This window comes from Elaeis guineensis, chromosome 9, assembly GCF_000442705.2.
Source record: "Elaeis guineensis isolate ETL-2024a chromosome 9, EG11, whole genome shotgun sequence".
Classification (NCBI taxonomy): domain Eukaryota; kingdom Viridiplantae; phylum Streptophyta; class Magnoliopsida; order Arecales; family Arecaceae; genus Elaeis; species Elaeis guineensis.
In genome coordinates this window covers 22,081,087-22,106,678 of record NC_026001.2, presented here as the reverse complement: position 1 = coordinate 22,106,678, position 25,592 = coordinate 22,081,087, and the positions used below count along the sequence as shown (strand labels likewise).

The 25,592-nt window shown below is 38.0% G+C and overlaps 1 protein-coding gene across 2 annotated transcripts; it reads left to right on the top strand.

Annotated features, from left to right (window-relative positions):
- The first annotated feature begins 158 nt into the window (after positions 1-158).
- Positions 159-23,276, top strand: LOC105051300 (actin-related protein 3). Of its 2 annotated transcripts, XM_010931655.4 has the most exons (10): positions 159-430; positions 3,288-3,522; positions 3,608-3,832; positions 7,511-7,657; positions 10,184-10,276; positions 13,452-13,571; positions 17,666-17,776; positions 17,864-17,989; positions 18,107-18,205; positions 22,920-23,276. In XM_010931655.4, the coding sequence occupies exons 1-10, from the start codon at positions 384-386 to the stop codon at positions 22,998-23,000; spliced, it is 1,284 nt and encodes a 427-aa protein (XP_010929957.1). In that variant the 5' UTR covers positions 159-383; the 3' UTR covers positions 23,001-23,276. The 2 variants fall into 2 exon arrangements, with proteins under 2 accessions (XP_010929957.1, XP_029122347.1); XM_029266514.2 differs by lacking the exon at positions 17,666-17,776.
- Positions 23,277-25,592: the final 2,316 nt, after the last annotated feature.

The following is a 25,592-nucleotide window of genomic DNA, read 5'->3' as shown; positions in this document are numbered from 1 at the left end:
CAGTACTTAATATTTCTTGGGATATCCGCTGCGAAGTCCAGATCGCTGTTAGGCAACGTGGCGGGGCCTCACGCCGACCCCCCACCACACGGATGGAATTAGAATCCCTCCGCCCTCGTTAAGCCGCCGCGGTCGCTTCCGATCCACGCCCTCCGCCCTCGTTAAGCCGCCGCTGTCGCTTCCGATCCACTCCTTTCTCTGCTGCTCTTTCTTTCTCCCCCGTCTCTCTCTTCCCCTCTTAGCGAGATTGTGGTTCTCGCCGACGCGGCCAGAGCGCCCGCCCCCATTGCTTCCGCCGCACGCGGCCACTACCATGAGCGGATGCCCTAGGCGGCGCCACCTCTCGGATCTCGTCGGCAGATCCACCCCCGCCTCGCTCTCCGATGGACGCTGTTTCTCGGCCCGCCGTTGTCATCGACAACGGAACCGGGTAAACTCTTTTTCCCCGATTAGAGCTCTTTTGGTCATGTAATGTGGAGTTGACTTGGATTGACTCATTTTTTTCTCCATTTTTTTTTAGTTTTTGCTCTTGTTTTGGTACTTTGAGCATGGGATTGGTGTTAGTATTATTTGTTTTTTTGTGACTTAAAACGGTCGTCAATGGTCGTCGGGGATTGGGAGCTGGGAATGTGGAAGATCTAGTTAGAACTTGACCTTCTTATTGTTTTTTCCTCGAACGCACGTTGGGTTTCTGGTTCGGAGTCCTTTGTGTGGTTGGTGTAGTTTGGAATGAGACTCTAGAGTTATTGGATCTGGGGACGCTGAGGTATGATTTTGAGACTGGATTCATTCTTTTGGAAGGATCAAACAGGGTATTCAAATGAAACTAATTGGATCTTTAGCAAGGGGAAAGTGATTTTTTAGGTTAGATGTCATGGATTGCCATTTTCTATTGAGTTCGCGACATATGGGATATATTGAACTCGTGTTGCTGCTGCACTTCTGTCAGTGTCACTTTCTTGAACTTGTTTGCAATATGGGTGCAGTTAGTTAGTGGAGACTTGCTTCTAAAGAAGGAAAGCATGCAAAGGTGTTGAGGCTTCTGTACAGTGTATGATCCTTCATATGTTATATTCCATAGAGGATCTGAATTTTGCTTGAGAAGATTCAATGTGTTTTGTGGTTTTTCAGTGCAGCTTAATAGTTGTTAAAATGCATGGTAACATTAGCAGTAACCCTTGATGCTCCATGGGTAACATTGATAAGCTATAAAATGGAGGAGGAGGGATTCGAAAGGTGCTTTCAGTCTACAGTATGAACAAAGGGAGCACTGCCAGAACAACTTCTTGGACCTCATATAATTGGGTAGAATGAGTAACTACAAAAGAAAACCTGAAAAGACCCAAAGCGGATTGTCAAAGAGTGAAATGATTGAAAAAATGCTTTAAATTTCATGTAAAATCCTAGAAGGAATGCAATTGTTCCTGTACTTTCTTCTGTGATTTGTCGAATCCATTTTTTAAAAAAAGCCCCTTGGAACATTACTTATCCATGTAAACTTGTATCTAAAACGTATCTTGTTATTTTTTAACTAAATCCTGTATCAAACTTCATTTTGCGCCACTATTTTAATCCTTAGAGTCTGTTTGTTCCTCATAGCTTTTTACTTAGGGCTGCAGATGGATTTAGTTCACCTGAAATTAAACCAAACCAAACTGTCATCTGTTTTGAACCCACTTGCCTTAATTGTAAAGCTTCGTGCAATTAATAGTCATGGATCAATGTGAAACGCAAATTGGAACCTACCAGGTTGGAACCCAAAATTGGCACTATAAAAAACCCATTACTAACTAGTGATTTTCCAATACATTAATGGGTCTGTGGAATTTTATATCTTGGGTTCCAAGGGGCAATCTTTAATAAGTTATCAGTTGATTTGAATTGCTGTTTGGAAATTTTTTATTTTGAATAATCCTGTCTAGAGTTGATTTAGGAAACCAAACAATTTTTAGCATTTTGCTGCTATGTGGTAGTCATTTTGCCATTCTTCATTGCTTGTCTTGGAGTATACTACACCTTGAAAAACCTAGAGCAGGGAACAAATCAACCTTGTTGAAAATTCTGAATAGAAACTGGCAGGATGGAAAGGCAAGATCATATTTGATTGATGCAGAATAATGCAAATTGAACATCTTTGGTTGAATTGATTGTCTGCATTATTCATATTTGTGCATAGCTAGTTGATTGAATTGAGGCATCAACACAGAATTCTGCAGGGAAGAGCATTGAAATTAAATAGGCCACCCACTTCTTAATTAAAGGACAGTTTGTTAAGGCAAAGTTAAGGGAGTTAGTGCATCATGGCTGTACATCACAATAGTTATGGTAATCAACCATGATAGACAAAAACCTTGGGAAGATGCGGTCAAGAGCTGTTAGTACTAAGAGTATGCTATCTATTAAGATTTGCTGTATCTGTCAATACCGTGCCATACCAAATATACCATAGCATACCGATACTCAGTACACCTTGCCATCTCTTACTACATGCTTACCAACACTATAATAGGATAGTATTAGTTTGGGGTCCGATACCAAGATGGCGAACCTTGCTATCTAAACTTTTGATTCTTTCTCCAATGTCACACTTTTTTTTCCCCAACTATGAACATGAAGTATATTCATCATGGGAAAGGACTTTTTACAAATAGATCCCCCTCCCAAAACTCTCCATTTATTCTCTACATTTTTCTAGTGCAGCTGTAAACAAAGAAGCAATATGAGTGTTCTGATACATTGTATCTTGATGCTTCTAAATAAGAAGGCATTAGATGAGCAAGAAATTCAGTATTCAATGAACTTGTTCACTTGTTTGAGTAGGCCTAACTCCTAAGGACATTGCTCAAAAAATAGTAAGGATTTTTTTTTCCTTACTTTCATCATAAAACCCTAATTTTCCTTTCTAAATGAGGGAGGCTCATCTGCTGTAGCATATCCCGAACACTGGCATTAAAGTTGTCTTAGGACTGCTTCCAGATCTCAAATCCAGGAAATATTATGAATAAATTTGCCTAGAAAATGTTGATCTGCTATCAAGATGAGAGGGGGATTCAATTTACCTATTTACTGATCACCCTATTGCATAAATGATTTAGAGGGCGATTCTAATATTTCACGCTTAACTACTTGGAGCGAATGACATTTTGGATCTCTTCTATAAGTTCATTCATTTTCTTGCACCAACATGTCCACGTTCATAAGCAAGTGTTTTGTATTGCTTATGCTTGTTGGTTTAACAATCAATCTTTCTGTTTATCTTGACTATTTCACATGTTTCTTGCATTTAGGTACACAAAAATGGGATTTGCTGGCAATGTTGAGCCATGCTTCATCATCCCTACTGTAGTTGCGGTCAATGAGTCTTTCTTAAACCCATCAAGGAGTTCTAGTAAGGGAAATTGGCTAGCACAGCACAGTGCAGGTGTAATGGCTGATCTTGATTTTTTTATTGGAGAGGAGGCTTTATCACGGTCTCGCTCTAGCAGCACATATAATCTTAGTTATCCTATACATCATGGTCAGGTATAATATTTGCTATCTAACTGTCATGTTTTCCAATTTATGCGGTCCTTGTGAACATTTTTGAGTTAACAATGCCATTTTACAGGTAGAAAATTGGGATACAATGGAACGATTTTGGCAACAGTGTATTTTTAATTACTTGCGTTGTGATCCTGAAGATCATTATTTTCTATTGACCGAGAGCCCACTGACTGCTCCTGAAAATCGTGAATACACAGGAGAAATCATGTTTGAGACATTTAACGTCCCTGGGCTGTATATTGCAGTCCAGCCTGTCCTTGCCCTTGCTGCTGGATATACTACTTCCAAGGTTGGTTCCAACAGCTAAACAAAGGCTTGTTTGTTCCTCATGTAGCAACATTTATTAACCTATATTTGCAGCTAAGACAGTTACTGTAATAAGCCTTGGTAGAATTCTATCGCACTCTAATTTGAACAAGTTAATGACCTGTATGCATAAAAGTGTATATATTGGATTAATTATCATGTTGCAAATTAAGGATGCATTTTCTCATATATAACTGCATCACAGCAAATACTCTGATTATTTACGTTCCTTGTGGTGGTTGTGAGGATATCACCTTTTTTAATATCTGCTGGAACATGTTGTTTATATTATTTATTTAAATCCTAATATGCTAAAACTATTATGGTTGTCAAATTTGGAAATACTCTTTTAATTTACATGCTCTATCATCTCAGAACAGTGTTTTCTGAATTGTGCCGAACCATACTAGCGAAAAATTGGTCCAGTTCCAGCATGGAAAATAGTACGGGCTATCTCGAAAGGAGGGAGAAGAAAGAGAGGAAGAGAGAGAGAGTGGAGGGGGGATGCCGGAGGTTGTCTGAGGCCGTGCCAAGGGGCTTGAGGGCGGTTGAGGCTAGAGGAGGGGCTCTGCCCTCATCTTGTGCAAAACAGGGGTTCGCCCCTGTTTCAACTTTTTTTTTTTTTGGATTTTATCGTGCGAAGTCATTAAAACTGTTGCCGCCTTCACCCATGGGAGGAGGGCAGAGGCCTTCCTCTGGCCTCGGCCACCCTTAGGCCCCTCGGCACTGCCTCCAGCGACCGCCAAAGGCCCTCTTCCTCTCCTTCTCCCCCCATCTCTATCTTCCTCTCTTTCTTCTCCCTCTTTCTTCTCTCTCTCCCCTTCTCCGCCCTGTTGGTTCGGCCCAGCATGAAACGATATGAAACCGTATCGCTGGCCGGCCGGCCGACATGGCCACCGGTTCTTGTTCGGCAGTCCTTGCCTCAGAACTTCAAACTAGTGTGCATGGGTTCTAGTTCCTCTTTATATTTTATACTGTTGCACATAGTGATATTCTAAGAAGCATGCCTGCTGGCAAGCAGTTGCATGATTAATACCATGGCTTGGAAGTGCAAGAATGTGTTTTAGTATTTCCAATTTAGCATTGCGAGTGGTTGCTAAAGCATTTTCATTTATTTAGCAATACAAGTTTATTTTCCTTCCCCGTTCTTTTGGTACTCAATTCTTGGAAATGCATGTCTTTAGATTCAACATATAAGTGCGAGTTCTAATTGGTTGAGTTGGTGTAGTCACTGGGCATTATATTATCAGTAACGTGGGTTGATCTGACTCTTTCACTATTTAAGCTGGTCTTCCTCCTGTTCTAGTTCTCGATAAAAGATCCAACCCATAAGCATCTAGAAACGTTACATGACTCAAACTATATCCGATTTTTTAAACTTTATATCATATTTATACATCATGGTAATGTATGTCATCTTATACATTATTTAATCAAGTTCTTCTTAGAGTTTACCTTCTCTAAATATATGTTTGATGGGCTCTGGTTGATATGTGTATCTTAATTTTCTTCTTATGTGCCATAATCTAATTGTTAAGCTTTTACATTTTATGTAGACACATCTGTTATACAATTATTAGAATTTTACTCTCTTCTCTTACTTTATTTCCATTTCTTTGTTCTGTTTTTCTTTTCTAATTCTTTCTTAAATATTGATGATATAGAAGCAGATCTGACTATCTTATTGCTGAGCAACTTTGTTCCTTCCTACATATTTATCTCTTTTCTAGTAAACCTGGAATCCCTGGTCAAATACAAGACAAGCCTAGTATTTAACATGAAAGTTTTCTTCTAGACTGTAGAACTATCACATTTCATTTTGTTCCTATTTCCCCCCAAGTGCATGGGCTGATGCATATATGGCAAGTGGCACTGTTTTTCATAGAGTGTTAAACTTGTTTTAGTTAACAATGAGGACCGCTTTAAGAACTAAGTGAGCACAAGCTGCTTATTCAATAAGATTTCATCATGCATTCTCATCTTTGCTGACTGTGGGCCAGAAAATCACCTACAATTGAAGTACACTAACACTCTTAAAACTGGAACACTGGAAACAGAAAAAAGCAAGCATGAGTCCTAGAACCCTAAGCCAAAAAATTGCTTTGGTGTGAATCTTTCATAACTGAAATTATAAGATTTGGTACACGAGGTAGTTTGGTTTCGCCGGAAAAGAGAGATTGCTATCTGAAAAACTGCTTTCTCAAGACCTGAGTCAAAAGCAAAGAAATTATGGTTCTTTGGACCTAAGAAAAACAGTTTTAAATAGAGTTCTCAATCTGTCAATTTGTTTCAATCTTTCACTGATTGTATTTTGTCTTCTTTTTTTTTTTTTTTCCTTATTCTTTTTTCCTTTCCGATAGGTAAGCTAGTTCTTTCCTTCATGTTTTACTAATATTAATAAATTTTACTTTCCATCATTGATTTTGTACTAATGCGATAAGCCATTGGCAATTGTGTGGACGGAATTCTAGCTTGATTCTGTGTATGGTTTTGTATATATTTCATTGCTATTGTATTTATCTGTTGAGTGGGTTTCAATGCCCTTAAAGTGAATAATATGACTTGGGCAGATCAAATAAAGTGGGAAAAATAGATAGTATATGTCTGGTGGCAACTTATGTCTCTCATCTTGGTTATTCTACCATAATATCTGCTAACTTTCTGTAAAGGATTTTGAATTAAGGTGCCCCTTCACATTAGTAAAGAAGAAAATTATAGGCAATCAGGATCATTTTTAATTGAGGTTTTTGCTGAACATGTTATCTTTATTCAAGGCAACAAAAAAAAAAAAAAAATCCAAAAATGGGTTTTCTCCCTAATTTCCTACAATATATCTTATATCCATTAGATGAGAATGCTGAAATGATGTTGATGAACCACTCTTCTCTGAATTCTTCTAAGGCAATCATCAAGTAGTAGACAGCCAAATCAGTATCACTGCACATTTATGTTTTCACTGGAAGTTCCAGTATCCAGTATGGAAATAGATATTAGGAAAGCTTGAATGTATTTGGGTAGGCCCACTAGCATTTAGGGTGATGTTGGTGCTGCTTAAAGAGAGTACTTTTTTACTTTTTAACACAAAAAACTACTTACTAAAAAGCAAATATTTGGTAATATTTTCTAAGGAGTGCTTCCACAAGAAGAAAATTCAAAAGGCACTTTTAGGAGAAGCTGGATAACCATTCTTCTAGCTTCTTGTTTTGTAAGAAGGAACTTCTGTAAAAGCAGAAGCAACACCAAACATGCCCAATTTAGCCGTACAAATGTTTCTGCAGCTGTGCAAACGGCACCAAATGTTGATATTGCAAAGCAATACATGTCTAATCAAACTATCTCTTTGCATTAGCAGGTGATTCAGCCACGTATACATTCTCTCATGTACATGATACAGGAAGTAATAGTATCCAATAAAAAGAAATGTAATTGGTAATTTCTATTTGATAAACTTGAGGTTATCGATTTTCATAACTTAATTTGTTGTCTTTCAACTTATTTTTCTTATGATGAATCTGCACATTGTTATATAGCTATACTTAGAATTTTAGGTGCACACATTTTCATTCGAAAAAACTGTTTTCTCTTTACATTTCCTTTTATTTTTTTGACATCAATATTGTGTTGTATATTATTGATTAAGTTGATCAGTTTGTTTTTTCAGTGTGAAATGACAGGGGTTGTAGTTGATGTGGGAGATGGAGCTACACATGTTGTACCAGTTGCAGATGGTTATGTGATTGGGAGTAGCATCAAATCCATTCCTATTGCGGGCAAGGATGTTACTCAATTTATTCAGCAGCTTTTGAAAGTATGAGGCTCATTTGTTTAATCCTCTCTACCTTTTAGAAGTCATTAGAGCTGCAGTTTGCCTAATTTCCATGGGCCATTTGCAGCTCATACACATGCAAGCAAAAAATCTTATTATGAAATGCATGCCAATTTAACTGAGTTTCTTGTATATGGCCAGTGATAAGAGATCAGGCATATAAATTGGCTTGCTATATCAAGTACAGTTTGAAACCTCATTGAAGTGTTCAATTTTACATGTTAATTTTGATTATGCTTGCCCAACTTTTCCTTGAGCTCCTGATCAAGGTATGAAGTTGTGGTCAAAAACTGATCTATTTCTGTTGAAATGGGTTGGTCTCAGTTGGAATTTGGAATGGAGCCAAAACTGACACTCAAGACTTGATTTCTATCTAGTTTTGCTGGTTTCAGTTTAGTTTCAGTGGTTTGCATCAGTTTGGCCAAGACTAAGCTAAACTAGCCATAGATGTTTCTTTTTTTGAAGTTTTTTTCTTTTGGCCGTTTGTCATGTTGGAGTCATTTCGTTATTTCTTAAGGTATATGATGTCAACTTTGGTTGGTTTTTCTTTCTTGTTTATTTGCTTGAAAAGAGGAAATGGATGATAAACATCATACTGTGGCCATTTCTTTATTTCAGGAAGTGGGGAGGCTATATACGGTCACTTTTGGGTGTTTTTTTTTTCCTTCTTGATATATCTGAAATCTTCATAAAGGGCCAAGATACTTCTTAAAGACTACTACATGAATGCTGAATGAGAAAAAAGATATCAATGTGGACAGTTAAGCATGAAACAACATTTTTCATAATAATAGATTCTGCTTTCTTATGTGAAAATAACTATAACATTCAATAACTATGTGAATTCAATTAAATAACCATTCAACCTTGAAATATGACAAAAAAATGCCCACATTGTAAATATTTATAAAATTTACTAGAAAATGATGAAGAAAATTGAATAAACTAAGCATTCAAAAGCTCTACTCTTGATAAATTTAATGAATTTTTGAACTACTGAAGTGTATGTATGTATGTATCTGTATTTGTTCTTTTTGAAAATTTTTTGAATTTCTTGTCAAAACTTCAAAACTTTTTCAAACCTGGGTCTTGGTGGAAGTGACTTCAAGAATATAATGGAGTCCCATTTGTGCTTTTCTATGTAGTGCTCGCAGGCTTCTTTGAATTTCTCTCTGTCTCCTAGGGCTCTGAATAGATGTGGATGACCACATCTCAAAAGAGGATTTCGTTTAATTTGTGGATCAGATGCAATTTGTTCTTTTTGAAAATTTTTTGATTTTCTTGTCAAAACTTCAAAACTTTTTCAGACATGGGTCTTGGTGGAAGGGACTTCAAGAATATAATGGAGTCCCATTTGTGCTTTTCTATGTAGTGCTCCCAGGCTTCTTTGAATTTCTCTGTCTCCTAGGGCTCTGAATAGATATGGATGACCACATCTCAAAAGAGGATTTCGTTTAATTTGTGGATCAGATGCAAGAAAATTGAAGGATGGTGGGTTGTCATTGATTCTACAATTTAACACCAGTATGTTCTCAAGTCCAAAGGCTTATTCTACTAAAAGACATGGAGATCCACTAGTTTTGATGGGTGAAGAGAAGATAGACAGAAATTTTTAATTTTCAAAAGTAAAAAAATTACACCAAATAAAGGGGCTTTTGTCAGTTATTTGATCTGTATTCTTGTTAATTAAGAATAAATCCCCAAACTATTATCCTTGTTAATTAAGAATAAATCCACATCTATTATTCAAGTTTCCTATATAAGGTCTAATTATAATCATGGTGATGTGGAGCTTATGTTGGTAGACATGCAAGGAGAGAAGTCCAAAAGACAAAGGTAAAAGAGAAAACAAAAAAGAGGACATATGATTTCCTCCTAGCTTGATAGATTTGCTGGCTTCAAATTGAGGTCTCAGCAAATTACTTACTGCTCACTACTTAACAAAAACTGTAAAAACATGATCTTTAAAATTCATAGTAATTTGAAAAGAGAGATTTTCTTAGCTCAGTCTGGCCTTAGATTGCATCATACAACCCATTGAACAATTACCATACGAAGCAAATGTTATTCAAGCATTTCCCCCTTAATACGCATGACATATACAAAAATAGCTGGAACAAATGGGAAAGAATATGGTTACAGTTCACCAACAGTTCACATTATACTATAGAATTAATGAAAAGTTGAAAACAACATGAAACAACCTTGTCACATAAATCTAACTACCAGACTGGTCAACCTTTATAGACCAGCCACCCCCACCCCCCTCAAACATGAGGAAAAAAAAAAGAAAAGAAACTCTCCCCCCTTCTTTCTATCTCTATATCTGCAAGCTTGCATGGGGAATTGATGTTCAGCATTGATCTAGTGGTTGATGGTTCATTTGCATGTACTAATTTAAGCAAACTACTTTATTGTTGGGTAGGAAAGTCCTGCCTTTTTATTTTGAGATGCACATTATATATTTATGGTTTGGTGCTCATGATTGGCTAATTTTTTCATTTGTAGGAAAGGGGAGAGCATATACCACCAGAAGACTCTTTTGAAGTAGCTCGGAAGGTGAAAGAAATGTATTGCTACACTTGTTCAGACATAGTCAAGGTAATTTTTCTTGTCATAATGTTTTTATTTATTATATTTTTATTTTTATAACGAAAATATACTTTTCACTGTTATATCCAAGTTTTGTTGAATTGGTACGCCGGCTGATACGGCCGACGGTATGGTTTGGTATGATTTCGTACCATACTGAACTGAGACGAACGGATGAAGAAAATGGGAGCCAAATCGGGAGAAGAAAAAGAGAGAGAGAGAGAGGGAGGAAGAAAGAAAGAAAAGGAGGGAGGGGAAGGAGGGGGCGGGGCCATCGGATGGCGTCCAGCTGCCACCGTGGCCGCCCAACGGTGCAATCCACACGGGCGGTGCCCCGAGCGTGAAGCAGGGGCATCGGCCCCTGTTTCACGGATTTTTTTAAAAAACCCGTGAATAGGTGAAGTCGACAACCACTTGCTGACTTCACTATTTTTTTAAAAAAAAATCGTGAAGTCCGCAACTGGATTGCTGACTTCATGTCTTTAAATAAAAAAAAACCTCCTACGGGCCCAATTTTGTTTCGAAGGAGGCGGACCGGCGGAGCCGCGAAGGCCCTCCTCTCGCTCGACCGCCCTTAGGCCCGTCGGCATGGGCTCGCCGGCCATTGAGGACCTCACGATGGAGGCAGCGTCAGTCCGATAGTCGCCCCCTCCCTTTCCTCCGAGCGCTTTCTCTCTCTCTTTCTCGCTCTCTTGAAAGTCTTATCGGGTGATATGGGGCTCGGAAGGCCTCCAGTGGCCGCAGCGGGCCACCGCCGGCCTCCGGTGGCTTCCACCTCCCTCCCTCTCCTCTTCTCTCTCTCTTTCTCACTTTCCCTCTCTTTCCCTCCCGATACCGTCGGTGTACTGAATTTACCGATCGAATCGTGCCGGTTTTCTGCCGGTCCGGTACAATATGGGGTGTACCGGCTGGTTCGGCATGGTACGGAAAACCGTGGTTATATCTTTGAGCTTGTATCTGTTGAAGATAAATAATATTGTTTTTTGGTGGATATCACTATGGTTGCTACAGAATTTGTAATTAGTCAATCCGACATTTTACTAGCTAAAGCAAATCTTACTGCTAGAGGTTCCAGTCTTAACTTCTTATGTTAATAGTTAACCAGACAGAAGCTTTTTGTATAATTTGAAATGTTTTTATTGATTGAGATGTCTTGAAGTAAGTACTCTAGTATTTGTTGTTAAATTGTTACCTAATTGGTTTCAAACAAACCAAAGAGTCGAGGATTTATGTCGCAGTGCGTCCCAGCACATCCTGCTGGTATTGTTCTGCTCCAATGAAAAAAATGGTACCCAGTATGCCCCTAAGACTCTAGATTGCTGATTAATTGGTATGTCGTGCCAACTGGGATAGACCAGGACATTTATGCCTTCACACTTGGGATGGTGGTGGGCCCCAAGATCTTTTTTATTTCTGATTTTTCCCCTCTTCATGCTTATTGTTAGTGGTTGTTCTGTTTTGTCCTGACCTGTCACAGTACCATATCAACTCGGGACCTAACCAGGGTGGGTATTGGTGTGGGACTTCAATTCTTGCCATAGACGATGGGCATAATCATTGAGCCTTCTCCTGAATATTTGATATCAGCTTTACAGTTTTGCTTCGCTGGTAGTTTTATTAAGATTTTTTGTCTGGTGTTATTTTTAAGCTTTTCTGTTTTCGTTCCTATTACTTTCATCCATGTTACCTTTCTATGTTCTTCCTAAACTGTTGAACATAGGTTTTACTAATTCTGAATACTGGAGCCTCCTTACATTTTTCCTTATATATGGCCGTAACATCTAAATTGGCTCCGTCATTTTGTTTTCAATTATTGCAACTCCTACAGGTGCTTAGTTTTGTCTCTTCCTTGCACTGTTCTTTCCAATTTTTATACCACCACATTAAATTCTCATTTCTGTTAAACTAATCTATTTTTCCTCTTTATTGCGCAACATGGTAAGTCATAAAACCTCATATATCATAGCTTTCCTTTTTGCTGCAAATTTTCAGCAAAATATTAAGAAAACTAGATCTAAATTCTTATTATTTTTTGGATCTCGATTTTCGGTAAACATCCAATTTAGGACAATGCTATATCAACTTCGTACCATTTGTTTACAAATTTACAGTATCAACTTCTGAATTTGATGGTAAGCTGATACAATCCTGCAGCTTTGTTTTGCCTATCAAACCTTCCACAGATTTTAAACCAAAGTGACAAAGCCCTCTCTTAGCTGCAAAACTTAAATGACAAGCATACCTTGTCATCAGCATCTCAGATTTTAAACTTCATAAGCATAATATTTTCAGTGTCTGAAGTTGATGGGTCTTCTTAACTCTTACTTTATATGAATGTTTCTGTACCTCTACCTGTACGTTTTTTCCCCTCTCTAGGTAGAGTTTCCCACAGAGCTCGATATAAAGTATAATTCCGGCATGGAGGTCATTTTGTAGTTACATCTTGAAAATAGTTTATTTATAATATAGTAGAAATACTTCTTTTTATGTTGGTTATAATGCCCAGACACATTTTCATATCTCTGATTATGGTTATGCATAAGTAGCAAAATGACTCAAGACTTTTCTTCGTTTGACCTGATCCTTAAATTCATTCCCAAGTGGAAGGGGCAAGGCTTGTTGGTCATGGATTAACCAGTAGATTTTTCTGGTTCCAAAACTTTTAATTAGTGGTCCTTGCCCACAAAAGTACTTTGCTCTGCTATCACCAATTTTATCATCGTAAAGAGCATGTTAATGGGTTTTTGTTATCAAATTAGTGAAGAAAAATTTACTCACTAAACATGCATAGTTATAATATCTGCAGCAGCATGAGTTCTGTATGGGATGATAAGTTATTATGGTTTATGTGTTAGTATAGTTTGTCTTTGTTCACTATCTTTTACTTGTTGACCTAACTTGTCATCTAATGTTATGTCATAGAATTGCTTGTTATACCAGTCCCTTACCGGGTTAATATCATTGACCTATTTTCCCTTTTGGACTTTCCATTGACTAAATATTACTTGGACACATTGCTTTGCCTGATGGATCAGCTCTTTATCAGTACATGTATATTCAGAAGCAATTTGTGCATCTGCTTCTAATAAGCTTGAGCACAATGCAAAGATTTACTGTTAATAGTATCTCAGAAGAAAAACCTCTAGCACTTTATTTAGTGATTATTTACATCATATTGTCTTAGGAATTCAATAAGCATGATAAGGAGCCTTCTAAGTACATCAAGCGTTGGACTGGTGTTAAACCAAAGACAGGAGCACCATATTCCTGTGATATAGGATATGAGCGCTTTCTTGGGCCTGAGGTAGGCTTTTCATTTTATTGTCTTGTATCCACCCCATGCCAGCATGTTTATTTGTATGAAATTATATATGTTTATATGAAAAAGTTTTCAGTTCTTTTTTAGTTATCCAGTTGACAGAAATTTACTGTGTTACGAAAGAGGATTATCTCTTTCAGGCCTTGCTTGAGTTATTTGTTATTGATATTTAATTTAAGGCATGTTTCATCCATTGTAATTTGCAGTGGGTATTCAGTAAATTTCTCTTAAAGTTCAAACAAAAAGTCATTTGAGCCAAAGGTAAATCATGGAAACCCAATAAAATCTGCAACTGGGAACTTTAATGTCCAGTAATTGAATATATATACAGATTTGGGTATCAAAATGCGTATGTCAAGATGGATTTTAGTGTCAAACCTGTAAGATCTTTTCCTTTTTTAATTTCCTGTTTTGATCACATAAGATCTGCATCAGACCATCACTTGCTGGCACTACTGCTGCCACCATAATCATCACCCCTTCACCACTAGCTGCCACCGCTACTGCTAGTGTGCTGCCACCAAGCTGGCTAGTTTGTTCCTAGGTGCTCTTTGCTGCTCTGTTTTGCTTCCTGCTACTCTGCTTGCTTCCAGCAGAAATGTTATCACTGATGTGTGATATCTGCACTTTCTTAGATGTTTGCTTCTAAATGCTAGTATCATTTGCAATATTTGATGATCTGGTGGTATGTTGAGTTTACTCTATTCACCTTATTCAGTGCAAGGTTGCACCAACTGTAGTGAAAATTCTATTCACGAAAACCATAATCCATCCATGCATTTAGCATTGTGATCTTGGCATTGAGTCCAGTCAAAAAATAATTTTAGTCATTTGGCATGTTATTCATCCATTTCGTGTTCTTCCAAAAAGGTATGTTTGATTTACACATATTTGGAATTATTGCTCCCCAATCTCCGTGTTTTCGAAACCCACTTTGTTTCTCTCGGGGTGTTAAAAGAGATGAATGGAGTAAAGATAAGGGATTTTGTTTTCTCTGATATGACATCGATCAGCTTGTATAGTCTCTTTTGATTAGGGTTCCATGAAGTCTTCAAAGCAGATTCTAAACTAGGGGAGCTATGACTTAAAATCTTTGCTTGTCATCCAACCCACTTAATATCTGTGCTTGCTGTCCTACCCACCCTCATATGTGAGAGAGAGAGAGAGAGAGAGAGAATCTGACTGGTTCATAGTTTTGGATGGAAATGGAGGAAGGGGAAGGACTGTTGCTTCATGGATTCAGAGGGTGTAGAGTAGGGAATGGGATAATAGGCTAGGTTTGCTGGCATTATGGGTCTTGTTTTTACTACCTATACAGAAAAACTGCCAACATGCCAAATCATCAAAAGATAGGCTGAAAGGAATAGTTGATTACATATGATAGTAGAAATCAGGGATCTATTAAGCCTTATATAGCTCTTGATTGCCTTAGTAGAAGAAACTTATGAAAAACTAAAGCATAAAATTTGTTACAAACATGGCTTAGATTATTTGCTGAAATTTTCGCTAAAGCAACTAAAGTGTTATGCAGGCGATCCATACTTGCATGAGAACTCCATATCCAATATCAGATGCATCTTAACCAAAGTTTTGTATACTAGTTATGCTAAACCAACCAACTTGTACGGGAGTTGTATGTATGGATAGGGAATTGGTTTTAACAAATTATTTTAAGCCCAATCAAATTTGAGAAAGAATAAGATGTTTTTCTTTAACCCAAATGACCTGATTTCAATATGAGCCCAGCCAATGATGCTTTTTTTTTTTCAAAAAAAAAGTTTTTTACAAGTAGACGCTTTGATATATGCAAAATTGCAGGAGTTATGGATGCCCTTTCAACATAATTATTTCTTGTATATACTTATAAATTTTTTTCTTGTTACAAATTTGCTCTTGCCATCACATGTCATACAATCATGTTAGAGATTAGTTATTTGTAATTGGAATGACAATAATGACCCAATCTCCATCCTCTCATCCATTACGGGCCCATTCAGTGACCCTTAATGTGCTTTAGGTGCTATCAAACTTGCCATTTGTCACATTGCTCGTGCCCACTGCTTCTACAGCATCAAGGCCCTCCTTGTGCTAGCATCATCACATTTCCATTCCTTTGAAAGCAAAGCTGACAACCATTTTGGTCCCTTCCATGACCTCCTCTATTGTACCCCTTCCACTCCACCCTCTCCTTGGTGCATCCTATTCTCCTCGTTCCTAGACGTCCCTTGCTCAATAAGTCCCTTGCCTAGATGGTTTCTCTCCACTATTGCCTAGCATGAATCTCTACGGTTTAGGTCATGGCCCATGTTGACTCCTTCCACCACCATGTCTTTCACTGCCTCGTACATCTCATCGGCCCACTTCCTTGAGATCACTCTGCTCTAGAGCTACTTGACAGAATCTTAGCTATTTGAGCCAAGGCACATGGCAGCTCCTCCTACTACCCACCTTCATCTCCCCTTTTCTCCTTCCTCTCCATGTTTGCTCACATGCTTTTTCTTTTGCCCATGGAAGCCTTCGCACCACCACCCCTTCTCACTCCTTTAACTCTTTGTTCTCCCACCCACCTCTTTTGCCTCTCGAGCTGCACCCTTTTCATTTCTACCTTGCATGGTTCCTAATTGTCTGGGCCAAGCCCCATGGCAACCCCTTTCACCATCTCCTCCACCCACCTTCCTCTCCTCCTTTGTGCACCCCTTCCGTGCTTATGGTTGCCTGTCCCACCATGACCACCTCTGCCATTCCCTTCCTCTTCTTATCCAACCAAGGCCAAATCCAGTCCTAATCCCAACCCAAGTCTTTTTTTTTCCTTCTGTTGTCTCCTAATCCTTTTCACACCCCTTCTCCTCCGCCCTCAGTGGCACCTCCCACCACCACCTCCTTTGTCATCCCTGTCTTCTCCCTATCCAACCAGGCCAGATCCAGTCCTAATCTCAACCCAAGTCCCCCTTCTTTTATTCCTCCTTCCCTAGTACTTCCATCCTTTCCTGGCTTTGGCAACTCCAAGGCTAATGATCATGATGGAGGGTTTGAGGAAGGTCATGGATATTGAGTTTAAGGAGCTGTGGAAAGATATAAAGGAAAAAGGTCAAACTGAAATCCCATATCAAGGGTATAATGGTCATTCAAATTTTCTGTTCATTTTGAACCCCGTTAAAACCCAATTAACTAGCATTGCTTGATGGATTGTGATGGTGGGAATAGACATGCAAAATGAAAATCATTTTAAGGATACACAAGTAAATAATGATTTGAAAAGGCATCCATGTAATTTCACATATTTCTAATTGTGATACATAATAATTATAATTCTTATCCTAAACTTTTAATACTTGGTATTTCTGAAGCCTTGTATTACGGTTCATGCAATTAGAACCTACAAAACATCATCAAATCATATAAACGTTGTTATATGTTTTCTTTTAACAAAACATCATCAAATCATATAAACATTGTTATATGTTTTCTTTTAATTTTCTTGATTTTATATGGTTTTAGAAATTTCTCCTAGTCTGGAGGTTACAAAAAAATTAAATTTGCCAAAGTTGTAACCTAAAACCAAAACAATTTGGTTTTAAACGAATGTGTTCTGCCCAATATGCTAGGCATATGTCTCTGACATGAAGTTTTAAAATTTTACCAAAACCCCTTTCTGCATGGTTGATGACAACCTTTGGTTGTTCTTTATATTAATATATAAAGGAAGAGATTAGGTTATTTACATTGTCCACCAAGAGCAGACCCTTCAAGGTAGGTCCTGATCTTGATTAAGAATATTTCCAGTACACTGCAATCATTTTCAGAATTTTTTCTCAAGTATGTCTAACAATTCTCTCCCAAAAATATGTATCAAGCTATCAATTAATCATTTTGCTCATTGCACTTGCTATTGCGAAAGAGAAACAGTCATTGGCGTAAGCATATAAGTGGACCATTAAGCTGAGCAATCATTTTTATTTTCTATTGCTTGATCTTACTTGCGGAATATTACTAGATTTTACATTTATAAAACTCACAAATTATAATGCTTGCTAACGATTTCCAACACAAAATATTTTAATGTTCTATATTATATGCAGCTTTTCTTCCATCCTGAGATATACAGTAGTGATTTTACCACTCCTTTACCTGCTGTAATTGATAAGTGCATCCAGTCATCCCCAATAGACACAAGGAGGGCCTTGTATAAGGTATATGAGATGATAATACCATCATACCATAGTCTTATATCTAAGCGTTCATGTTCTTCATAACTGTCTTTATAATCACTGTACCAGAATATAGTGTTATCTGGAGGATCAACCATGTTCAAGGACTTCCATAGAAGATTGCAGCGAGATGTAAAAAGGATAGTGGATACACGAATTGTTGCATCCGATGCTCGATTTGGTGGAGATGTTAAGGTAGGCAAACTCTCTCTCTCTCTCTCTCTCTCTCACTATATATATGTGTGTGTGCATGCGCGCATGCATGCGTGCATGTGCGTGAGCTGGGCTGATTATTTAACCTTTTTGTTCCAGTCTCAGCCCATTGAAGTTAATGTAGTCAGCCATCCTATCCAGAGATTCGCCGTTTGGTTTGGAGGTTCAGTACTTGCATCCACACCTGAATTTTATGAGGTATCTTCTCCCCCCACCTTCTCTCTCTATCTTCTCCCCCTCTTTCTCTCCATATTGCTATAATATATTGAATTGTATGTCCTTGTGAGGGGGAAATAAAGGCTCACTATGTTTTTTAATTACTGATAGAACCTAGTAGAAAAAGGAAAATAGATTACAAGCTTTATGTTGCAGATATGTTGCTGCATGAACATTGAACATGATGTTCGTAGTCCTAAAATATTTCTTGAAGAAATAAAATTTAAGCATCAAAAAATTTGAATCAGTGTTTTAAAACCATCAAACTGAACCGACATTTTTCCATGGTGAGGTCATGGGTCAACAGTTCCCCCATGATGCAATTGTGATCCAAGTGATTGTCCTAACTTCCCATTTCCTAGATCTTGATCTAAGTGACCATGAGGTAGTGTTGTCACTTGGTTGGAATGAACATATCTTGAAGTTGGATGCTCCTAAGAAGTTTTTGTGAATTTTATTGTTTCATTAGTGTAACAAATAGGACCTCACCCAAGTTGGAAGATATTATTTGGGTTCTTTGGTCCTTTATAAGTATCCAAAATCCTCCTGGTACATAACCAATAGAGAATTAAACACATGCCCTCCTGGGTCCTCACAAAAATTCTCATTTGAGTCCTGATGTCCTCGTTAGTCTAAAGATCCAAATCCAAGCAAATCCAATCACAAACACTATGATTGTTCTATGCTCAGCTCCAAAAAGAGCTTGTGTTACAATGTCTCCTAGTCATAAATAGGTCAGGCTAGGTCTACTCTAGTACCATTTATAACAATTTAAGATCTCATTCAAAAAAACTAGTTAGAAGGTATTACTTTAGTTCCTTAACTTTATATAAGTATCTAAGATTTTCATACTGCACAACCAATATGGGACTAGACACATGCCCGCATAGGTCAAAAATATAATAATAAGATTTTATAGAATTTTATATTTTGTATTTTTTAATTGTTTCCTACCTATGCCATCATTGTACCATCAAAATATGCTACCATCCCATTCAACAGTATGGAAGTGACTAAGAGCTCTACTCCTAATTAACCTAAAAGAAAGTTGCTCTACTCATTTCCTCTTTCATTTTGCTCTGTCATCCATCTCCTGTTTGCACTCATATACTATCAGTAAAAGATGAAGATTGTTTAGTTATAGTTTTCCATTCCTTAATGATGAGGTATACACATACAATATTTAGAATTTCACACTTTGACTGTAATGGGCATGTTTGTTCTCCTCTCCTCATTTCTCATTGGCTTGCCTTTCAAGTGCGGCATTATACCTGGCCATTACTCAGAAACCTCTCAAAACCTCTCCATCTCAAATGTATGGAGGAAATGTAGGAGATTCATGTGGAATCTCTCGCTGAACAGACCCCAAGCCCTTTACCTAGATCTATTTGAAGCCTTGGCCCAAATATGATCACCATCGGTTATTGACCAAACAACAATTTCTACTTATCCTACTCACTTCGGAGAGCCCAATTTTTTTAAAATGAAGAAGCAAAATCAAGATTGGAAAGACCACGAAATCACTGACCTAGAGTTTGAGGGCACTAATGGAGCCGATTATCACATAAGAGTGGAGGAGCTGATTGTTAGGCCAGGTCTTGATAGCAATTTCTACAGTGTCTTAGATGAAAGAAGGGGGCATTAGTACTCTCAGAGAACTTGAGATGGTAACTGGTATGGGATCATGGATTGAAGAGACATGATAGTCCTTGTTGTATGACATGTACTGTATCAAAACATTTAAGGCATGATACTAGGTATGTCCCTTCCCAGCAATATCAACATCGACAGACATAAAACCAGCACATTGTTATATTGTTATGAGCCTTGATGCATGGCTAGATATTTTACTAACTTGGCACTGTATAGTTTGGTACAATATCAAACTGGGCTGTCATTGGCATGAGGGATGATGGAGAAACCGTGATGAGAAGGAAGATGGGACATAAAATAGAAGAGGCGAGCAAAAGAAAGTAAGAGAAAAGGAGAAAACTCATCAACTTTTATAAACTTTAGTGATAAAGATGTCATTTCCAGGTTATTGATTAGTGTTCGTGGCATTTTGATGTTATGGTGATATTAAAGGGGAGAGAAATTCCACCCATGTTTATGTTTGCCTAATTTGTAGGTTAAAACAATATAATGTAGCTCATGTTATAAAAATCTGTAGAGTTCGTATGTGCGCTTGATTATGGGTAGTAGTAATAAAATTTATGGAACTTTGATCGAATAATAATTTCTTGAAATGCTTCCCCAGGTGGATAACTTATTTATATTTGAATTAGAATGAAATACATGTATGGTAGGTATCTAAGGAAACCCTTAAATCACCATCAATTCATCTCAAATAACCATCTATTCATTTGTCTTCTACAAAAACAATTAAATGGAGAATCTTTTCACATTTTGATTTGCATTTTGTAGAGCTGAGATATTAACTAATAGAAAACCTTTAATACTTTAAATACAAATGTTTTCTTTTGCCTTTTGTACATCTGAGTCATCTTTTGTGTCAATCAATTGTTTTTATCTATTCTTTACTATTGCATGAAACATAAACCACTTATAATAGGAATGTCAGTGGATTACGATGACTGGAGATGTTTCTAGGGCTAGCCTTTCTTCAGCCAAGTATGGATTGTCAACTAGAGACTGATAGCTTGAGCCATGTCTGTAATTCAGGCATAGTTTTTCATTGAGCTGTGTATAGATCAGACCTACATCATCATCATCATCATCACTATCATCGTTGTCATTGTCGTCGTGGTCATCGTCATCATCATGATGATGAGCTTGAGGATGAGGAGGAGGTTCTATTGGATTGGTTGCTCTTATTTTCATGACTAAGTCATCAACCTTCTACGAAATGGTGCCTTGGGTAAGACAAGGACCTGCTATGAAACTTTGGAGGATAAATTGTGGATAGGGAGACTCACTTTAGCGTGTGCATCGTCGAAGCAACTTCAAAAACTTGAGCATGTGCAACCTAGAGGAAACTTTGAAATTTTATTAGACGTGAGAGAGAGGGAAAATGATGCTATAAACCAAGGCAAATGTAACAAAATATTTAGAGATGCATAGGCACATACATGTGAATGCACACTTGCATACAGTGAATCTTTGCATCCACATTTTTGATTATTTTAATAAGAGTTTGATATACATCTTGGTTTATACTATTACTTAAGTTGTATTGCAGCATTTTGGTCTGCTAAGACCAAACTCTGTATGCTAGGGAGCACCAGGTTAGGGTTGAGCCTGAAGCTCTTGATGGTCTTGGTTTGGATCAGCCCACCAATTACCCAAGTATGAGCCGACTTAATTAGTCTGTGGCCAGGACTGAGCCTGAAAATCTTTGGAAGGCCTTGCTGCCACAGCAGAGGCCCAAATGAGCCTGACAAGGGAGAATTAGCATCTTTGTTGCATCCCATGTCCTACTCTACTGGTCCTCTTCATTGTAATCCCTAACCCTGATCCTTCTTAGTCAAATTCTAGATTGGATAATAGAAACAAAAATTGAGAAATAGGGTTTTCTTTTGAATGGGAGAGAAGAAACTAGGCTCAAGGAGCTGTCTATCATTGATTATGTTTAGAACATGGGGACATTGACATTACATACAATGCCCAATGAATCTCCAAATCTATAAACATCATGATCCGGTGGGAATATTACAATCACCCCTTCCCGTGGACTTGGGTGGGCAAGATTGTGAAGGCAAGCATACTGGCTGAAGGATGTTGGGCAAGTGGTGCCATTGGTATCTTAGATAAGTGGTGAATCACTGGGTTTCCCTTGTCATGGGGATCAGAGCAGTAAGGATGACCATGGCTGGTGGGAATGGGAATGGGGCAAAAAATGAGGCAGTTAGGGCTAAGGACAATCTTAGCCATCCATTCAATTAATGGCCAGGATTCAATTCATGACATCTACTGATGGTGTATATGATATGTCTAACATATTAGATATTCTGTCATGTTTGGGCTTTGAGCTGGGCCCAGGCTTGCTTGAACCAGTCTAATGTTGATTCTGGTCTTAGTTTTTAGGCCTGGGCCCAACCCAGACCATATATTGTTTGGCCCAAGGCCTGGTGAGAGGGATCTTGCTAAACTACTTATGTCAACCCAGCCAAGCCATTACAGTTCTTGCTTGTTTGCAACTTTCAACTGAGGTTGTGGGGTTATATGATTGTTCATCACAGTAGGATGAAACTACCATAATCAACCATCCTAAGGAGGGTATTCAAATTTCCTGACAAGTTTGTATGGAATGATTTTTCTATGTGAATTTGATGCAAGCTAGTTTCAATAGAAACCTATATGGTATCATGTCAGATATATATTGTCTTTTGGTTACTAGCAAACCTTCTGATTTAAAATGCAACACTTACAAAGACTGATCTGACAAAGGCACTGGTAATTATAAACCTAATATTTATTAGGGGCTGCAACACTCAATGCTATATCGTGTATCAACATCATGACATATGGTCGTTCATGTTTGGGCTGGCTCCCAAGGTTTAAATGTTTAATGTGTTATTATGAATTTTAGGAGTTCAGTCTGCCTTTGCTTTCCATTGCGGAACATCAAACTTCTCCTTACTACATCCTTGCTGCGCTTTGTTTTCTTGATCCTCCCACTTGCCTGCTTCTGTTGTTAATAGTGCTGGATATAATCAGGATGCTTGTATTTATGCAGGCTTGCCATACAAAAGCAGAGTATGAAGAATATGGGGCAAGCATATGTCGAACAAATCCGGTCTTCAGAGGAATGTATTGAAATAGAAGAAGGTTCATCTCTTCTCTGTGAAGCCACGGCAAACAACATTACTCTCCTCCGAAGCTCCCAGGTGCATCCCCATCTGTACAGCTGAGAAGAGCATGGACGGAGGGCCTTCATATTAGCTGTACAATATTATACATGTTGTATCAGTAGAAAGCCTCAGGTTTAGTGCTGTCAATTGATTGTGTATTGATTTCACGGAAGTATTTATATATTTGAAAATGAAGATGAAGATAAAGACAAGGGGAAGTTCCCACTTGTATCCAGGTACAATACTTTGAACTACTAGATGCTGAGCAAGAACCCCGAGCTGGACGGCTTTTTAGCGCACGGCATGGCTAATTCAACACCATTTTTTCAGTATATCTCTTGCAAGTAAATCTAAACAACCAGCTGAACTTTGTGGACTCCTAATCCACATTCTTGAAAACAACACCGGCCTTTGCATCAAGTGATCTTTACTGTTCTGGATTGCATAATGTTTGATCAATATTGCAAAAATTGCTGGATGGTATCTCAAATACAAGACTGTCTTCACACATATATGCAGGTTGCTGATATCTGTCGCCAAATTTCTTTGGAAGATGTCATTCAGTATTAGGAGCAGATCTAATGGTTTTAAGAGTATCTCCGATGGTAGATTGGGTGGGGGTCTAGAAATATCACTGCCTTACCCTTGTTTTTGGTTTAACCAACTTAAATCGCAGGGAATGGACAGGCCAGATGTCCAACTCATTTGTAATCTTACTAAGGTGCAACCAATGCACAACAGAAAAAATAAAATAAAATAAATCAAATAATCAGGGTTTTTTGTCCATCGCATCACATATAAATAGCTTGAGGCCAAGGAATCACATGAGATTACTAAGAATATAGCCAATTTTTTTGTTAAAACAAAGGTTTTTAGTTATTATTCATTCACGTCATGTATCAACATTTAGTGTTGGCACGAAGTTGGTTCCCATCATCCATCTAAGACACACACCTAACACATATGTGTGTACATACATACATACATATATATATATATATATATGCATATTTTATTGAAAAAAATAGACATCCTATCATTCAAAAAAGAAACCAAGAAACTAAGCCTAAAGCCTCACAAGAAAGAAATTACTAGATATAGATTCAACCAAAAATTGAGCAACAAGTGCAGGCCAAATTATAGAATGATAAGATAATAACAAAAGTAATTATGATTACATCCAAGAATATCTTTTGCCAAAATTTGTTCAATTGGTATCAGAGATCGTATTGGTCGTCAACTAGTTCAATGCAATATACTAACATGATGTGTACTAGTATATACTCTATTGGTCTAACGTATATCGGAACTAGGATGGAAAGATTAAAAGGGGCAAAGAGAGGGGCGAGAGAGAGAGAGAGAGAGTAGCTCACGTGGACCATGAACAATGCCTCCTTCGAGGGCAGAGAGATCTTCAAATGCAAGGTCTCGATCCATCCATCTAATCCAAAAAAAAATCTTGAATCCAAACTTTTTTTATTTTTTAATTTTAGATCTAGATGACTTGGTTTTTCTTTGGTGTAGATTATTATCGATCAAAAGATGGGGAGGCCAAGGGACCTTAGATCTATGGCCTTTAGGAATGTGCAATCCATGAGGGATACTTATTAGAACTAGAGGCAGGGAGTGGGAGAGGGTAGAGAGAGAAGAGATGAGAGAGAGATCTACTTGCTTGGGCCATAAATAATGCCTCCCTCAAATTCAAGCTTCTGATCATTTGACCCAACCTAGAAAGGTCCTCGAATATATCCTAGCTTCTTGATTTTAGGTTTGACAGCTTGGTTGCTTTTAGTACATATCATCATCAATTTAGAGATGGGAATGCTGAGGAGTTTTGGATTGGCAACTTTAGGAATGAGTAGCATGCACAGGATGCTCATTGGAACCAAAGGAGGGAGAGGGAGGGTGGTGAGAGAGAAGAGGGGAGAAACATCAACTTGCGTGGGCCATGAATGACACCATAGATCCTCGAATCCAAGGCCATGATCCCTTAATCCAACCTAAAAAGGTCCTTGAATTCAAGCTTCTTGATTTTAGATTTGACGGATCAATTTTAGTGCAAATTATCATCAATCGGAAGATTGAGAGATTCAAAGGCTTCGAATCTATGGCCTCCACACACGCACACACGCATATACACACACACGCACATACATATACGTATAAATAAAAGTACCGTCGCTTTCCATCTTTCTCACTCGCAAGAGCAAATGAGTGGGCGAGTGAAGTGTGGATTGTTTGTAGATTTTGCGGATATTACATGTGATCCTGATGGTAACATCACCTCTATCATGTTGCAAAAATTTGGTTTGAATGATACGATCTCGTCGGACTTTCAGTTGCTGCCTAAGCTGCAGAAGCTGGTGCTCTCCAGTAATCATCTCACTGGCAATATCCTGTCGGAGCTTACCAATTTAAAATATCTTCAACAATTGGATGTTTCTAATAATGCACTCGGGAGAAAGGTTCTATTTTTTGGTAGAAATATTTTGGTGAACATGGATGGGAACCCGAATATTGAAAAAGATGCTGGGAATGGTGGTAGTCCAGGTACGGAT